The sequence below is a fragment of the Alosa sapidissima genome, chromosome 18, assembly GCF_018492685.1.
Source record: "Alosa sapidissima isolate fAloSap1 chromosome 18, fAloSap1.pri, whole genome shotgun sequence".
Classification (NCBI taxonomy): Eukaryota; Metazoa; Chordata; class Actinopteri; order Clupeiformes; family Clupeidae; genus Alosa; species Alosa sapidissima.
In genome coordinates this window covers 17,098,159-17,114,170 of record NC_055974.1, presented here as the reverse complement: position 1 = coordinate 17,114,170, position 16,012 = coordinate 17,098,159, and the positions used below count along the sequence as shown (strand labels likewise).

At 39.2% G+C, this 16,012-nt stretch overlaps 1 protein-coding gene across 1 annotated transcript; it reads right to left on the bottom strand.

Annotated features, from left to right (window-relative positions):
• Positions 1–1,174: 1,174 nt before the first annotated feature.
• LOC121689433 (B-cell receptor CD22-like) lies at positions 1,175–15,384 on the bottom strand. Its single transcript, XM_042069258.1, has 11 exons — positions 15,346–15,384; positions 8,958–8,993; positions 8,199–8,465; positions 5,656–5,988; positions 5,255–5,530; positions 4,392–4,637; positions 4,172–4,300; positions 2,116–2,143; positions 1,855–1,955; positions 1,702–1,755; positions 1,175–1,606 (listed from the first exon to the last, which is right to left on the bottom strand). Exons 1-11 carry the CDS (start codon positions 15,377–15,379, stop codon positions 1,566–1,568), a joined length of 1,545 nt encoding a protein of 514 aa, XP_041925192.1. The 5' UTR covers positions 15,380–15,384; the 3' UTR covers positions 1,175–1,565.
• Between the last annotated feature and the right edge of the window lie 628 nt (positions 15,385–16,012).

Below are 16,012 nucleotides of genomic sequence, written 5' to 3'. Positions count from 1 at the left end.
GGGTTCGAGAGAGTTGGTTGTGAATGCCTTGTTGCATGCGTGAGTTGTGGCTAAAACAGCAACTCGCTTTGTTATACAGAGTTTACTTGACTTCAATAAAGTACGGGAAGTTTCCCTCGAATGTGACAAGAGTGTCCGGAGTATCACAATATGTTACAATTCTAATGACAAGCAAACTGTAGAGACATATGATGCAGACTCACACATGAGTATTTCAGTTAGTAAGAGATTCAATTGATGGCATCTACACCGGTCGTGAAGTCATGACAGTCATCTCAACAGTGGATTTTACAATTCGTCAGGACAACGCACTCAAACAAAAACATACAGTAGGCTATATTGACATACACAAACAATCTATATGAACTAAATGTACATATACTGTACACATACTTGAAATAAAGTTATGCTTGTCAGACTTACAGAGCAGCAGAACAAGTTTACTTGGCGGTCCCATGTTGTCCTCTCTATGAGTCTAAACTATTTCCTGTTTCTGAAATGTTGTCTCTTCATCTCACAGAAGTGTTGTTGCACTGTTGCACCATAATAGATGTTTTGTGCAAAACATTTTCTCTCTTGAGCTCTTGCTATAAATTAACGCATATACGTATATAGAGGTTTTGATGTCTCTATTTTTACCTTCAATAAAGTGGGCAGTGTTATAACACCTCTCTTATGTTTTTAGCAGGCTACAGTCACATGAGCCCTCAACTGTGTCTCAGGTCTAACTACTGTACGCCACTGCTATTTTGAATCAAAGCTTCCACTGTCAAACTTCACACAAGTTTAAACCACCGCAATGTTGAAGTTGGAGTTAAAGTTGACTGATATTTAGCAGACAATTTTAACCAGAGCAACGTGTAACATATATCATGCCTGTTTCCGTCCTTTCATATTCGGGCCCATGAACGCTGGAAAGTCCACCACTAATAGAACTTAAAAAACGTGGAGAGTGAGTACTTCAGATTTCAGTTTAATCTTCTGGAGACTTTTGGTTGAAGGTTCTACTGTATGTTGTGTGACTGGTGTCATGCCCTTCATTTTTGCAGTGATGGTTCACTGTGCCCTGTGTGTCACTGTGTGTTTAAGAAATCAAACAAAACATGGTGTAGAGATTATTTTTGCATTTTATTTTTTAGTCATACAAATGGTACTCTGTAAAACACTGCTAAAAATGAGAGCACACATATTTTTGAACTGATCATACTTTGTCAAAGACACAATCTGGTTGATATATTAAAGAGGATCTAAATGGTCAAAATGTAACATTAACTATATGGAGTTCACCATTTTAGTCACCAGTTTAGTCAAAAAGCCTGCATCTCAAATGTAACAAAGGCAAATTTGCACCATGCAGGGTACACTTTTGGCCAAGCTGATACACATCAAAACAACTGGAATAAGAAAGAAACAATAAGTATGCTATGCTAACAATTAATAATCTATCTACAGTACACATCAGAAACATGTCAAATGTAAAAATTCAGCATTTAAATGTTTAAACGTATTGCCATTGTGTGATATTGAGATATTATGCATAGCGAATGGTATCTCATCATCCACTGTTAGTGTGCAATTTTCAAAGTTTCATATATGTTTGTATTTCCTGTAATTTAAAAATTACATAATTTATAACATATTTGTACGAAATGTTAGAGAATATCATACATCATCTGAGACCATTCATAATGACAAACTTACTTGGTTGTAGAGGCATGTAATCTGCTTTAATGGTGTCATAGACATCCGTGGTACCTAAAGAGACAAGATTATAATTATATATATAATTATATATATAATTATTAAATTCTATCATACATTTGATAATATTTCTATCCTCAAGGGCTGACTGACCTCTTTGCAATGGCATATATTCTGACTGTGCCCCATCACTTTCTCCAGGCTGACTCTGGTCCTGGTTTGATCTGTGATTGGTACATTCCCGCTGTTGACCACTAGAGAAAGACAGATATCTGCAATGAAACTTCATGAATGCAAATCAAATCTTCTTTCCAGCTGAAAGTAATCTGTTTGTTCAATGTTTCTGCCGGATCACTTAACTTATGTCAAACGTCTTAGCAATGGATACAAACACTTTTGGAGATGCACACTTACGGTGGTGTTGTCTGTATACCCAGACCTGCTGAGAAAGAACAAAGGTTGACATTTGAGCTCAGTTTTGTCTGGACAGCAACATTTGTGACACTCCACAGCAAAACCAGTCAGAAGTCACAAGTTGCTGTTATGAGATATATGAGAATGTAAGCTGTGTGCTAAAATGGGCAAATTATTTTTAGCATAATTTCACAACAAAATATTTACTCATGTTATGCATTAGTGTTGCAGAAGCCATACCTTATACCTTTTAAAATGTTTTTGAAACTATATAGTCATACCGGTGTCATGTTACCTGTCACCTTTCAGTATTTTAATGTTACCTGTATGTTCATTGAGTTTCACACAGATTAGATTGTTCTATTTTAGCTTACAAATACAAACACAGCAAGTTGAGAGCTAATGGGAGATATTCATTGTGTTAGATAAACATATGCTTTGGAAGCCTAGCAATTAAATTTAATAATCCCAACTATTCCTTAGAAGTTAATGGACGTGTAAAAAAAGAAGTTTATAGAAGTGTACTGTTGGTCTACTTATTTTGAACTAATCATACGTATAGCTTACTTTTTGTGTACTGATCAGAGAGACATTAAGTATACTTCGTAGTAAGCGTAGTAATTTAACATAAAGATTTAAATATATCTAGCCTGTACTTGGTACTTATACTGAAATTTACTCATACTGATGGAAAAGAAGTATATTTACTTGTACTTGTAGCCAGATACTGATCTTTGAGACGATGCATGACAGATTCTCATTTCAATTCATTTTATTCACTTAGCTGATTCTAATATTACTCTTCTGGTAAACTTATATTTTTAGTGAAAGTATACTTTAAGTATGCTATCATAAACATGAAAAAATTGGGTTAGGAATACTTGTCAACACTGGGTGGCAGTAGCTCAGGGGGAAGGAATTGTCCAGAACCTCAAAAATCCTCCTGATGTGCCAGTTGGTGCCTTGCATAGTAGACTATTGGCGCGTGTGTGTAATATGAATGCAGTATATAAACAAGCCATATAAATACAGTGTGTTAGTAAACAATGCACGCACCTACATGTACTGTATATAGGGTTAACGCTTCGGACTTGTAACCGGAGGGTTGCCGGTTTGAACCCCGACCAGTAGGCACGGCTGAAGTGCCCTTGAGCAAGGCACCTAACCCCTTACTGCTCCCCGAGCGCCGCTGTTGTTGCAGGCAGTTCACTGTGCCGGGATTAGTATGTGCTTCACTTCACTGTGTGCTGAGTGTATTTCACTAATTCACGGATTGGGATAAATGCAAAGACCAAATTTCCCTCATGGGATCAAAAGAGTATATATACTTATACTTACTTATACTTGTAGTGCATCTAAAAATGTACTACTTTTACACCTTAAAAGTACTTAAAGTATACTATAATACTGAGCTAAAAGGTAAGCTAGAAGTATATAACTAGAATCTTCACTAGTTTACTTACAGTATAGATCTCAGTACTTACGTGTTTACTATTATAAACTGAAAGTGGGCCACATTTTGTCCGAAGAAACATAGTACATGTACAAGTTTACCACATTTCTACTAATACTTTTACTACCTACACATACATAAACATAAACTTGGGAATTATACTTCAACTGCACTTCAGTTTACGTGATAAAATAAACTTTAAAGATACTTTTTTTTGGTAAGGGATTAGCGACACAAATTTCTGTTGGAACTTGTTAAGAGTACATAATGGCAGCAGACATGAAGTTCCTGACCGTTAACGTAAGTGATTTGACACACAGCCTTGGTATAGCAGAGCCCAAACAAAAGTTTACAGACATATTTCTGACTTTCTGTGACATGTACAAGCAGTACACTTTGAATGACCTTTATCTCAGCAGTATGTTGGTCAATAGTTGGTATAGGCGTTGTTTGAAAGATTTTATGGTCTTTCATAAAACCACTTAACCTAATGTGACCCATACGTCTGGTTTCGCTGTGGACGTGGAGGGTCACTTTTTCTAGAGATGAACACTTCAGTTTGGCTTACTTAATGGAGCAACTGAATGGTTGAAGAGCACCTACCTTTCAGCTTTTTGAAACGATACAGCAGGAACAGAATTATGATGAGGACAACCATGATCACCAGTCCAACAACCCCGCCTATTGGAACCAGCAGAGAGGATCCAGAATATGGAGCTGGCACAATTAGAACTGAGACACAAATGACATTTCAATTGGTTGTGAATATGTTGTATTTATTACTTTTGGTTATTAATGTGATTATTTGAGTTATTGGTTTTACCCTTTACTGTGATCCAGCTCACAGGTGACTCTCCTCTCTCTGGGTTGCTGCACTTATAGAGGCCTTCATGTGACTTAGAAACTGCAGGGATGGTCATCTCTCCTGTGGTGGAGGTCTGCAGGAGTGTCCCATCTTTATAGAAGTCAGCACTGATGTTTGATGGCTGGTAGCGATAGCTACAGCGCAGAGTCAGATGATCTCCCTCAGTCACAGGATGGACAGGACTCTCCAGGATCACATTACCAGCTATGCAGCACACAACAGTCAAACTAAATGTATTACAGCACATTAAATTTGTTTCTCAAGGCTTCATACAGTAGAGTATGTGTTTAAACCTAAGAATGAAGAACAATATTCGTTCAGCTTTATTCATTGGTTTCTATTCTTTAATTTGATAAGTGTGCATGTTTCACCCTGATCTTGTTGACAATTTAAATGTTAATGACACAGTAAGCAGAACCAAACCCCATACCCCTCATCATTGCCATACTTATTTAATATCCAGCCAAAAATGGCAGTAATTAGTAGTGACTATTTAGTTAGTAGTTGTTTCAGCAGTTTCGGTTATGATATTTAGCAGACAAAAGTGACTGTCTAAACCAACTTACTGTACAATGACATCAATTTATATCACATTAACATTAGAAGCATACTTGGCAAAGAAGGAGGAAGCATTACAGTATGCTTAAGGTACAAGGAGTCGAAAAAGAGCGGGAAAAAGGGAAACATCACTTCCACTGAACAGTGATGTTATAACTCCATTAGATAATGATATGTATGTTAACAATTAATCATGGTTTGTTCATGACAATGAAGTAAATATGTTTCAAAAATATGTCAATATTTACTGAAGGTTTACTCACTGTGCACTGTGATGTTGACAGGATTACTCTGCTCTCCAGACTCAGACTGACACCAGTAAACTCCACCGTCTAATGCAATTGCTTTTTCTGTTCTACAGGTGGATCCTGCTTCTGTCCAACCAGTGGGACACATTTTATTCCCTGACCATCTTGTGAACCATCTCAATCTCCATCCAGTTAAGTTTACGCTCCCCACACAGCTCAGGGAAAGAAACTCACGATCAAAATGATGATTTCTATTGGGATGGACAACCAGGGAGGATGGAGGGGAATGACCTAAATCAAATAGGGAAAACAGGTTATGACACAGTCTGACATTTTAGGACAAAACAGCAGCTGTGTCCTGGGCAGTTTGTTTACAGTAAAACTAATCGGCATTGCAATAAAAAAGTGTACATCACCTGTGATCCAGAGAGGCTGAGGTTGGCTGAACTCTGTGTGATAGGCTGGCTCTCCTCTCTCTGCTCTGCACACATAAACCCCTGTGTGTCTAAGAGCAGCAGGGCTGAGAGTGTAGGAGCCTCCAACTCCTCTGATACTGTCTGAGAGCATCTCTACATAATATCCTCTGCTTTCATGAGTCACATGTAACAACTCAGGCCTGTAGGGGGCAGTTTTGTACCAGTGGAATCTCCAGTCTGTAGTGGAGCCTGTAACCTCACAGCTCAGAGTCACTGAGTCTCCTTCAGTCAGCCAGGTCTGTGGAGGTCCTCTAACTGCTGGCTTTGGTTTTTCTATTTGTGATTAGAATATTTTCATATTAAATGTTAAAGACTATGCCATAGGCATGTGGAGAAAATATACTGTAATTATTACAAAAAAGGAAAATGACTCACATTGCAGTCACAATACTGTAATACAGTTTTTCACAATAGCTAAAACACTAAATTCTCTGAACCAAATTCTCAGTTGCCTGAACACATTTCTTGAATCTATCACTCTTTTGGCAACACTTTAACAGATTTCACATATACAACACAATTTGCAGATATGAGACTCTAATGACTCAATGGACAGAAATGATCAGTGAGGCATTCAGAGTACATTATACATACCCAGCTCTTATTGTACCACTACACCGCTGATGACAGTGTTCCAACGGGTGTAATTTCCAGTACAGAAAGTACAGAATGCAGTAGAATGCAGCCCTCTAAATTATACTAGGCTACATGTGAGAAAGAAGTGCCAACGTAGGTGCTCCTCTAGTGGATAAAATGTGATGCAGTGAAGTAAAAGGCTTGCACCAATTTAGGAAAGTTTCCTAATGGATCCACTGCAGTGGAAAATATGTGGTAGGTGCCTTTACAAAGGCATAAACTTGAGGTTCCCTACAGGTGCTTTTCTGATGATACAGAAATATTAAGTGCCCTCTTAGATAGTACTGTGCTAACTGCGGCACGACTATGAAGTGTCCTTGCAATGAACAAATCCCAGTTTAATGAGATGTAGTGCCCTAAAGTCTTCCCTGCCATGCACCCTCTACAGAAGGTTTTCCCAAAGTCAGTGCCATGACGTGAGTTTAGGGTGCCACCATAGACTGTATACAGTATATATATATATATATGTAAGGGATAATGTATAGAACGCCGGTCATTATGGGGAAAATAAGTCCCGAGAGGGCGAACCGGACCCCGACGCACCAGTAGAGGGGTCTTGTTTCGCCCTAAAGGGACTTATTTTCCCCATAATGACCGGCGTTCTATACATTATCCCGCTTATTATACGGCTACTTGCCAAAACGAAAAAATAAACTCCATGATATGTCTCTTTACACTTATTTGTTACCGTTTCGTCGTGGCTTTTGCTGAGAAACAAATAGTTCGCAACACACGCTGAACTTGAATCAAACATTCTTTAGAACACAGCTGATTAACCGTCTGCTTTCACTTTTGAATGAAATTCCAAGCGCAAACTCCGTTGCCATTGACAGCGGTCATTCTTGTTTTCAGAGGTCCTTCCCCAAGACATAATGACCGCTAGAACTTTTGGAAATCCCATTCAAGTCAATGGAGCATTCCACTTGCATTGTGAAGAGCCGTATAATAAATATATAGCCTATATACAGTCTATGCAGATCAGGCTAATATCTAGCTGACATTTTGATGTTCTCATCTGCACTGTCCATATTTTCATTTTCAATGGGCACTTTAGGCCAGGGCATTTGGTGTTGCAATAATAACATGAGCAGCCATGTCACTGCAGACCCTCACCCCTATCTCTGTCACAACGGAAAGGACAGTCATGTAGGAGGGCAGAGATGTGGGGTCTCTCACACGGATGATGTGATATGTCTTAATTGGGCCCCTAAATTATATACCATGGGCCATGTTATTTACCCCTGAATGAGGCCCCTCAGTCAAATAACACAGTTCATGCTGTGATGTGATAATCATGTGTGATATCATGCTTTGTAATTGACATCTTTTTTCACATTGCCATTCATTTTTTGAAACATTCTACCCTTTTATCAAAACTGTAAACACAATCCTCCATTTTCCATACTTCATTTTTTTCTGGATTTCTGGAGTGTTTATACCGGATCTGTGTTTGCATATTTAATACGTTTCATACACGTGTTTCAACACTGCATTTCGGTCGTTGCTTTTACCTTACCATTACCTTACGCATGTCAGTTATGTATCCACCAGCTGCCTGCCTGCAGCCTACTTCCAAAACTCCAAAGCTGCTTGCTGTCAGATTTGGTTCCGAGGGCACAAGTTCAGTGTATCAACAACACTCAATAAAAGTTTATGTGATGTGTTAATCAATTAAATTCCCAACAATTTCACAACAGCTAGTTCACTTTTCAAAAGTTAACTTTTGTTACCTCACCATTCTCCATTCCCCTTCAAAGACAGCATAATTCCATTCATTATTTTGTCCTGCCAGAAGATCCAATTGAGTCTTCATGCTGTTACACAAACCAATTTCAAAATTGACTCACCTTTGCACTCAATGTGACTATGCTCACTTAAAGATGATGTCTGGGGACGGTCCTTCCTCTGTCCAGAGCACTGGTATTGACCAGCCTCTTGTGGGAGTGTGATGGTGATGGTCTCACTGTTTCCACCTGGAACTGGGCTGTTGTCTCTGTACCAGTAATACTGACTCCAGTCTGTGTACTTTGCTACTTCACACCTCAGAGTGACTCTCTCTCCAGAGTAAAAAGGACTCTGAGGAGACACCACCACCACTGCAGCTGTAGGGGGAGCTGTGGGAGTAAAGACATACTAAATGGCAATACAGCGAATATCAGCACAGTGAACAAAGTTTAGTGATGTTTAGATGATCAGTACATTTAATCAGACACAACCAAGCACACAAAGGTCTTCTCATCTATGTCTTTATACCTAAAGACATGGCTTCACTAATTAGATTTTAAAGTTTAGTCACGTTTAGATGATCAGTACATTTAATCAGACAAGCACACAAAGGTCTTCTCATTGATTTATTTATACATAATAATTATAATAAGATTTTAATGTGTGTAATGAGTGGTTTCAGTACATTTAGATTTGTTTCATGCCCTAATGGTTAACTGTTTAGTGCCTAACACAAGTGACGGTGGACATTGTATGCACTTAGAGGAAAGTGAGATTCTGCACACAGTGTCCACACCCATTACATTCATATCAGTGAAACAGCACCAACAATATATTGGTAGGGTGTCAGGCAAGTGTGATGTATCAAACATCAGAAATACCTTCTGTGGATCCGATGCTGATTTCTGCACTCATGACTGATTTCAAGAGGGGAAGAGTGAGAGAAAAGCAGTAGAATTTTAGAGAACTCTTTAGGAAACCTTGCAGAGGAAATTCAGAAAAAAATCACATATAATGTGCACCTGTATTTTCAAACTCTCTATGTCACACACACACATGCGTGAAAACACACTCACGCATGCACACACACACACACACACACACACACACACACACACACACACACACACACACAGCTGTGCACTAGTCAACATCTACAGGTGTGCTATAGTGTCAATCATCCCATACTGCATCACGCAATGGAACTGCACTTACACACTTACTGCACTCTGGAGAGCAGGAAGGCCTTCTACTGTTTCATCAAAACTACAAAGAGAATCATCAGTTCACTGCTCCCATCTCTGGAGGAGATCCACAGAAGCCGCTGCAGCAGCAAAGCCATGAACATTTGCATAGACCTGACCTACCCTAAACACTGCTTCCTAACTCTTCTGCACTCTGGCAAGAACTATGGAGCTCTTTATGCTCACATCAGCAGGCTGAATATCCCCCAACCTCCCACCCCTGCCTTACCCTTAAAATGAACTCACCCTCTCAGCTAACTTCATATACATCAGCCCCCCCCCCAGCCTGGGCGCAATCATTTGTTCATATATGTATTACAGATAAATAATATAAATAATACATAAATAATATATGTATAATATATAGTCTGTGCAATATTAGTTCAAGTGCAATACTATGTAAAGGTATCCAATGCCTTTTTCCCCACTACTGGGCTCCACCTGCAGTTGTGGAGTATATGTATTTAAAACAACTTTCCTTAATTTAGGAAAACTGGAATTAAACTGATATTTGTTTTTGAAGTGATACTGAGGAATTAAAAATATGATCAAAGAATTCCACAGCACCCCTGGACTGGTGTACATGGCAGCCGTGGCCCACTGGTTAGGGCTTCGGGCTTGTAACCAAAGGGTTGCCGGTTTGATCCCCGACCAATGTGGTCGGGGGAAGTGGTTGAGCACTGCTCTCCCATGCCCACATCCACGGTTGAAATGCCCTTGAGCAAGGCACCCAACCCCGCACTGCTCCCAGAGCGCCGCTGTAGCAGGCAGCTCACTGCTCCGGGTTAGTGTGTGTTTTACTTCACTGTGTGCTGTTTGTGTTTCACTAATTCACGGATTGGGATAAATGCAGAGACCAAATTTCCCTCACGGGATCAAAAGAGTATATATATACATATATATATATTAGAGTATGGCCTCCTGACACCATCAATTCTCAGCGGTTCATGTAACTTAACTAAGTTTCAGTAAAAATGTGTCAGAATGGGGAACATCTCACCATGCGCGGATCTACGGGGTGGCAAAGGGTGGCAGCTGCCACCCCTGGGACACAGTCTTGCCACCCCATTTATAAATCAGATAATATTTTTTTAAGTATATTTTATGTTCATACATGTTGGTCTGAGAACTGTGAGAAGGTGTGAAACCCGCACCAAACTCCTCTCAAACAGAAATCGCCGATTTAGAATCCCCCGCCCCCTAACAATGGTTTCACCCATCACAATCAGCGCAGTGACCCCCGCAAAATTTCACCATTGGCAGCAGGTGCATTCAACTAGGTGTCAACTGTCTGTACAACGAAGTGGTAAGTTTGACCACCAAGTCGAAAAAGTCTATAATCATACCCATAGTTAGTCCATAATCAGTTAACCCGGCAACAACCTCACTGTTAGTCTACGTTATTTACATCCGCAAGACTTTGTCTCATCGAATTTTTCGGTCAGATCAGATAATAAGGGCATGCTTGTGCGTAGCTTAATGTTAGTCTATTTGTGTGTGTCGCTAGTTTATAAGATGTCAACCCGTTAATACACATGATAATTCAACATGGGTTCTCAAAATTGTCATGCATCCACTTTCCCAGCATCTATGACTATCCAATTTTGGTCGACATGTCAAATCAAACTAGGATATTAATCGGTGTCAAGCTGGTGGGGGTTGCGTTTTTCTTTTCCCTTTCTTTTCATAGCCTATATGGTGTAAATCAATCTACACAAGTAAAAGTACATTTACATGACTGAAATTCTACTCAATAACAATTAAAGTAAAAGTACTATTTTCAAACAAACCCTACTCAGAGTAGGCTACTAGACTAGACGTTTGATGATGTCAAAGCACATCACATATGAAGCTTAGTGCATGAGATGTAATTGCTTAGATTCCAGTTAAATCTTCCAGTTTCATTGGGTGGTAGATTTCAATCATTTGCTGGTAGATGAACCAACAAGCTGAGGCCAGCACAGGAGTTTGTGTCCTCAATAAATTAACATGTTGCTTGTTCACTCGAGGTTGTTTCTTAATAGGAGATTTATAAAGGTACTTTAATACAGTAACTACACATGTACTTCATTATTCACCAGTTTGTGAGTGAGTGAGTAGCCTAGATTGTGAACACAATAACATTAGGTCTTAAAAATGCTTGATAGCCTTACTTCAGGCAGAGAAAATGTCCAAAGTCCTTTTAGGCAAGTCCCTCCACTCAGCGGCCATATGGCAACGCTTTTTGGGCACTCATCGGGCATCCATCTCGGCAGAAATGCGCGTGCGCAAGGCTTCACGACACCAATCTACTGCAATCTTGCTCCAGCGGCGAGATCACAACACATGATTGGCACAATGTCTTCACAACACACCACATTATTGGCTCAATGTATTCACAAGACAGCACATGATTGGCTCAATGTATTCACATGTCAACGTTTTGCCGCGAAAGGGGTGTGATATGCGTAGATAACTGCCATATTGGCATTACAAACTAAGCCCATGCATTTCTATGGAGGATTTTTGGAGTGCTGTGTCTCCTCATTAGAAAGTCTCTGTTTAAGCCTTGCAATAGCCTATGTATGGTGCTACCAACTGCATGACAGGCCTATAAATATTTGCCTAGTGTCTCTGGTATCTTATTTCACAAATTGTTTCAGTAATTTAGACTACATACTTGGAAAAGGCAGTTAGATAGTGTTGGATATTAATATTCTGTTTATCAACTAGTAGTTCTAGCCAATTATGCAGGGGAGATACCGATTCATAACATCTGACTAAATTCATCTTATAAGGGGTCTGGGGAACACTGTGTGGACTTTCTAAGCCTATGGAGTTTTTAATAATATTCAAACAAAGGTTAATCGGAATGATAAATACCGTTATTAACCGGTTATCTAAAATTGAAAATGACGTTTTCACTCCGGAACAAGTGAAATTGGTTTTGCTCCCATTTTCAGTTACGTCCTTCCAAAAACTGTGTTCGTTTCCGGTTTAATTTTCATTCTTTGAACCGTTTCTAATTCCTGTTAAAGATATTTGGCCTTTTAATTGTAGTGGGGGTTGAAGTAAAAACCTTCCAAAGAATTAAATAATTGAATTAGATACCCATACCCAGTACTTAGTTACTGTCCACCAGTGTGTGTGTTTGCATGTTTATTAGTGAGGTGGTAGATTAATAATTATATTCTTGTTATGTACATTTTAAATTGTTGTATTATAATGAATCCAAAAATAATGGTTTGACTAAGAAGGTACTTACTTGACTTACTTGAGTCTTTATTGAATCAGATGGAAATGTTTTGACAGTCACAGTCATGGTTATCATTGCAACAATCCTGCATTAGAATCTTGTTTCAATTTAAATAACCTAAATCTACTGATGGCTTATATTGTATGACTACATTTGTCCATATTCCCTCAAAACTCACTAGAAGACATCATTTGAGGGTGTTTTAAAAAAAATGGACCATAACCATATATGACCATACCCCCAAATCATAAGAATATTGTTTTAATCCAGATAACCTAAATCTATTGATGGCTTATCTTATAAATGTGTCCATATTCCCTCAAAACTAACTAGAAGAAATTATTTGAGGGGTCATTGTTGTAAAAAAATTATCTGGAGGAACATACCTCCAAACCCCCCTAAAATTGCTTTTTGACACTCTATAATTTAAGTACAGACTACACAGACTGTATAGTGATTACACAGAGAAAGAAATTCACATATTAAGACCCACATCATCCAAAACGCCAGCTACATCTCTGATTTGCCTCCCACCTTGTGTAATGTAGTGTAGAGAACAAAACATATTCAATGAAATCCGTAGAATTTTAAGTTTTGAATAATGTCCATGGCCCCCCTCCTGGAACCTCATGCCACCCCTTCGCCACCCCAGGAAAAAATCTCTAGATCCGCCCCTGCTAACACTATCACTTTGAACAAAGAGGGCACAGCGATCATTTCACACCACACCTCTTATGTGGCTTGCAGGCAACAGTCACATGAGCCCACGGCTGTGTCTCAGGTCTTTCATTGTTGTACCACTCCTGCCATTTTGACTCAAAGCTTCCAGACTCAGACTTCCCACTACAAGTTTGCTGTAAACCATGGCAATGTTGGTCAGAATACAGTGCTGACTGATGCTATTAGTCTCCATAAAAATATTGGATAAATCATGCTAGTGACATATAGTCAGTTAGTTTAAATATCCAACTTGATTGCATGTCTGCATCCTGACTCCGTCAAACCACATTCAATACCAATTTGTCTACCGATGCAACAGATCAACAGAGGATGTCATCTCCACAGCGCTCCACCTGGAACTCACCCACCTGGACAGTCCCAATACATATGTTAGACTGCTGTTCATTGACTCCAGTTTAGCATTCAACACTGTGATCCTCTCCAAGATGATCTCCAAGCTCTGGCAACTCACTCAGCAACTGGTTATGGACTATTATGGATTTCCTTACTAACAGACTGCCGCAGGGCTGTGTTTTGAGTTGCACAGTTTTAAAAATGAACGTTAAGGGTTGTGTATGCCCATAGCCAGCCACTCTGAAACAGTCAAAGGCTATTCAAAACTATTCAGAAAGTCGAGACAGGACCTATCGTCAAAATGTCGGTGTCCACCACTCTAGTTCATCCAAATCAAATCAGAAAAGGGACTCAAAGTGCTAAATACCGGAATTATCCTTTAACCAACATGGACTTGTGAGGATGCTTGTGCCCAACACTAAACTCGCACATGAGCTGTCATCTACCAATCAGCATGTAAAAACTGGTGCCGGAAGTGGCAACCATGTAACGCCATATTTTCTAAAATGTCAGCGGGCAAATGCCATACTAATTGGCTGAAGCTAATCCTCCAAATCCTGACCCCCTGGTCTACACAGATGTTTTCTGTATGTGACAAAAAATGTTTTAGCTTAGAATCTGAGTAATATCGCTTAGAATACCTTTAAACATATTGCCATTGTGGAATATATATTGAGACATCATGCACATTCAAACCACATTCAGTTCTTCAAACTATATTTTAGAGAAGTATAAGTTTAAGTTAATAGGTGCCTGAAAAAAGGGGAACATTTCACCATGAGAACACTGTGCAAATGTAATGACATCACCAGTGTGCATTACATTCACATCACACAGTTGGATCTCCAGTCCATCATTATGCAGTAATGCACATAATAGCAAGTCTGCATCACTAACATGAACAAAGATACAATGAAACCATGCTAAAACTGTAAGCTAAAACTGCCCTTTCTAGCAAAGACAAGATCTCACTGAAGCATGTTTAAAACAGGATGTGGTGGACACTGTGGATGTTCCGTGTGTAACTGCCTTCTCGGCTTCAGATCTAAAGATATGTGACAATTTACTCACAATTCAGGATTTTAAGTTAACAATGTAATTTTCTCACCCCTTTGAACATATGTGTGCAGCGTGCTAATCATAAACATATTTAATATTTAGCAACAACAGTCCTTGCTTGCACGATTGTGCATGTTTGGATTCAATGTGCGTGCTGAGGAGGTGTGTGTCCATTGAGACAGAGAGACAAGCAAGGAGGGGCTGTAAGGACGAGTTACAGTGTTTAAGTGTTCATCAAACCAAGCTATTCAGTTGTTCAGTTCATCCTGACTGGTTTTGAACTAAACACAGACCAACACAGATGCAGCAACATGGCTGGTGTGCATGTGACATAATTCAAGACTGCCATATAACTTTGATCTATGCCATCTTAGCTGCAACTTCCCAATTCCCAAGTACAATATGTTACAATTCTAATGACAAGCAAACTGTAGGGACATATGATGCAGACTCACACATGAGTATTTCAGTTAGTGAGAGATTCAATTAATGGCATCTACAGTACACAGGTCATCTCAACAGTGCATTTTACAATTCGTCACTATCAGAACAAAGCGCTCAAACAAAAACATACAATATATTGACATACACAAACACTGTATGTGTACATATACACATACAGTAAACTTGAAATAAAGTTATGCTTGTCAGACTTACAGAGCAGCAGAACAAGTTTCCTTGGCGGTCCCATGTTGTCCTCTCTATGTGTCTAAACTATTTCCTGTTTCTGAAATGTTGTCTCTTTATCTAACAGAAGTGTGATTGCACTGTTGCACCATTAATAGAGGTTTTGTGCAAAAAATGTTCTCTCTTGAGCTCTTGCTATAAAGTAACGCATATACTGTACGTAGAGGTTTTGATGTCTCTATACCAGTGTTTCCCAAACTTTTTTTCTGGGGACCCACTTTTTAAAAATGATAGACCATCGCGACCCATTTCACTTCAGATCTAACTTTCAACCTGCATGCAATCATATTGTTTTAGGCCACAGGTTCTCAAACTTTTCTTGGGGGTATTCTTGCATGCTACGCAGTCGTCACTCTTCAGCATAGTAAGCTGTTCCTATATTTCTAAAGAGAGATGTTGTAGGCTACGTTGCGTTGCAGACAAATGGATCCATAACACACCGTCAATTCCTATGTAAAAATAGCAAGTAACTCAAGTCGTTATATTGTATGTAGCCTATTTGTGGAGGTTTCTTTATTTGGAAAGTTGAATCCGCATTTTCCTCTGGAGGTAAACGTTTGTTTGTAGGCCGTATACCAAGGCTGTGTATTGATGTTGTGGGAAGCTATGTTGTAAGAATGTGAAATGAATAAATATC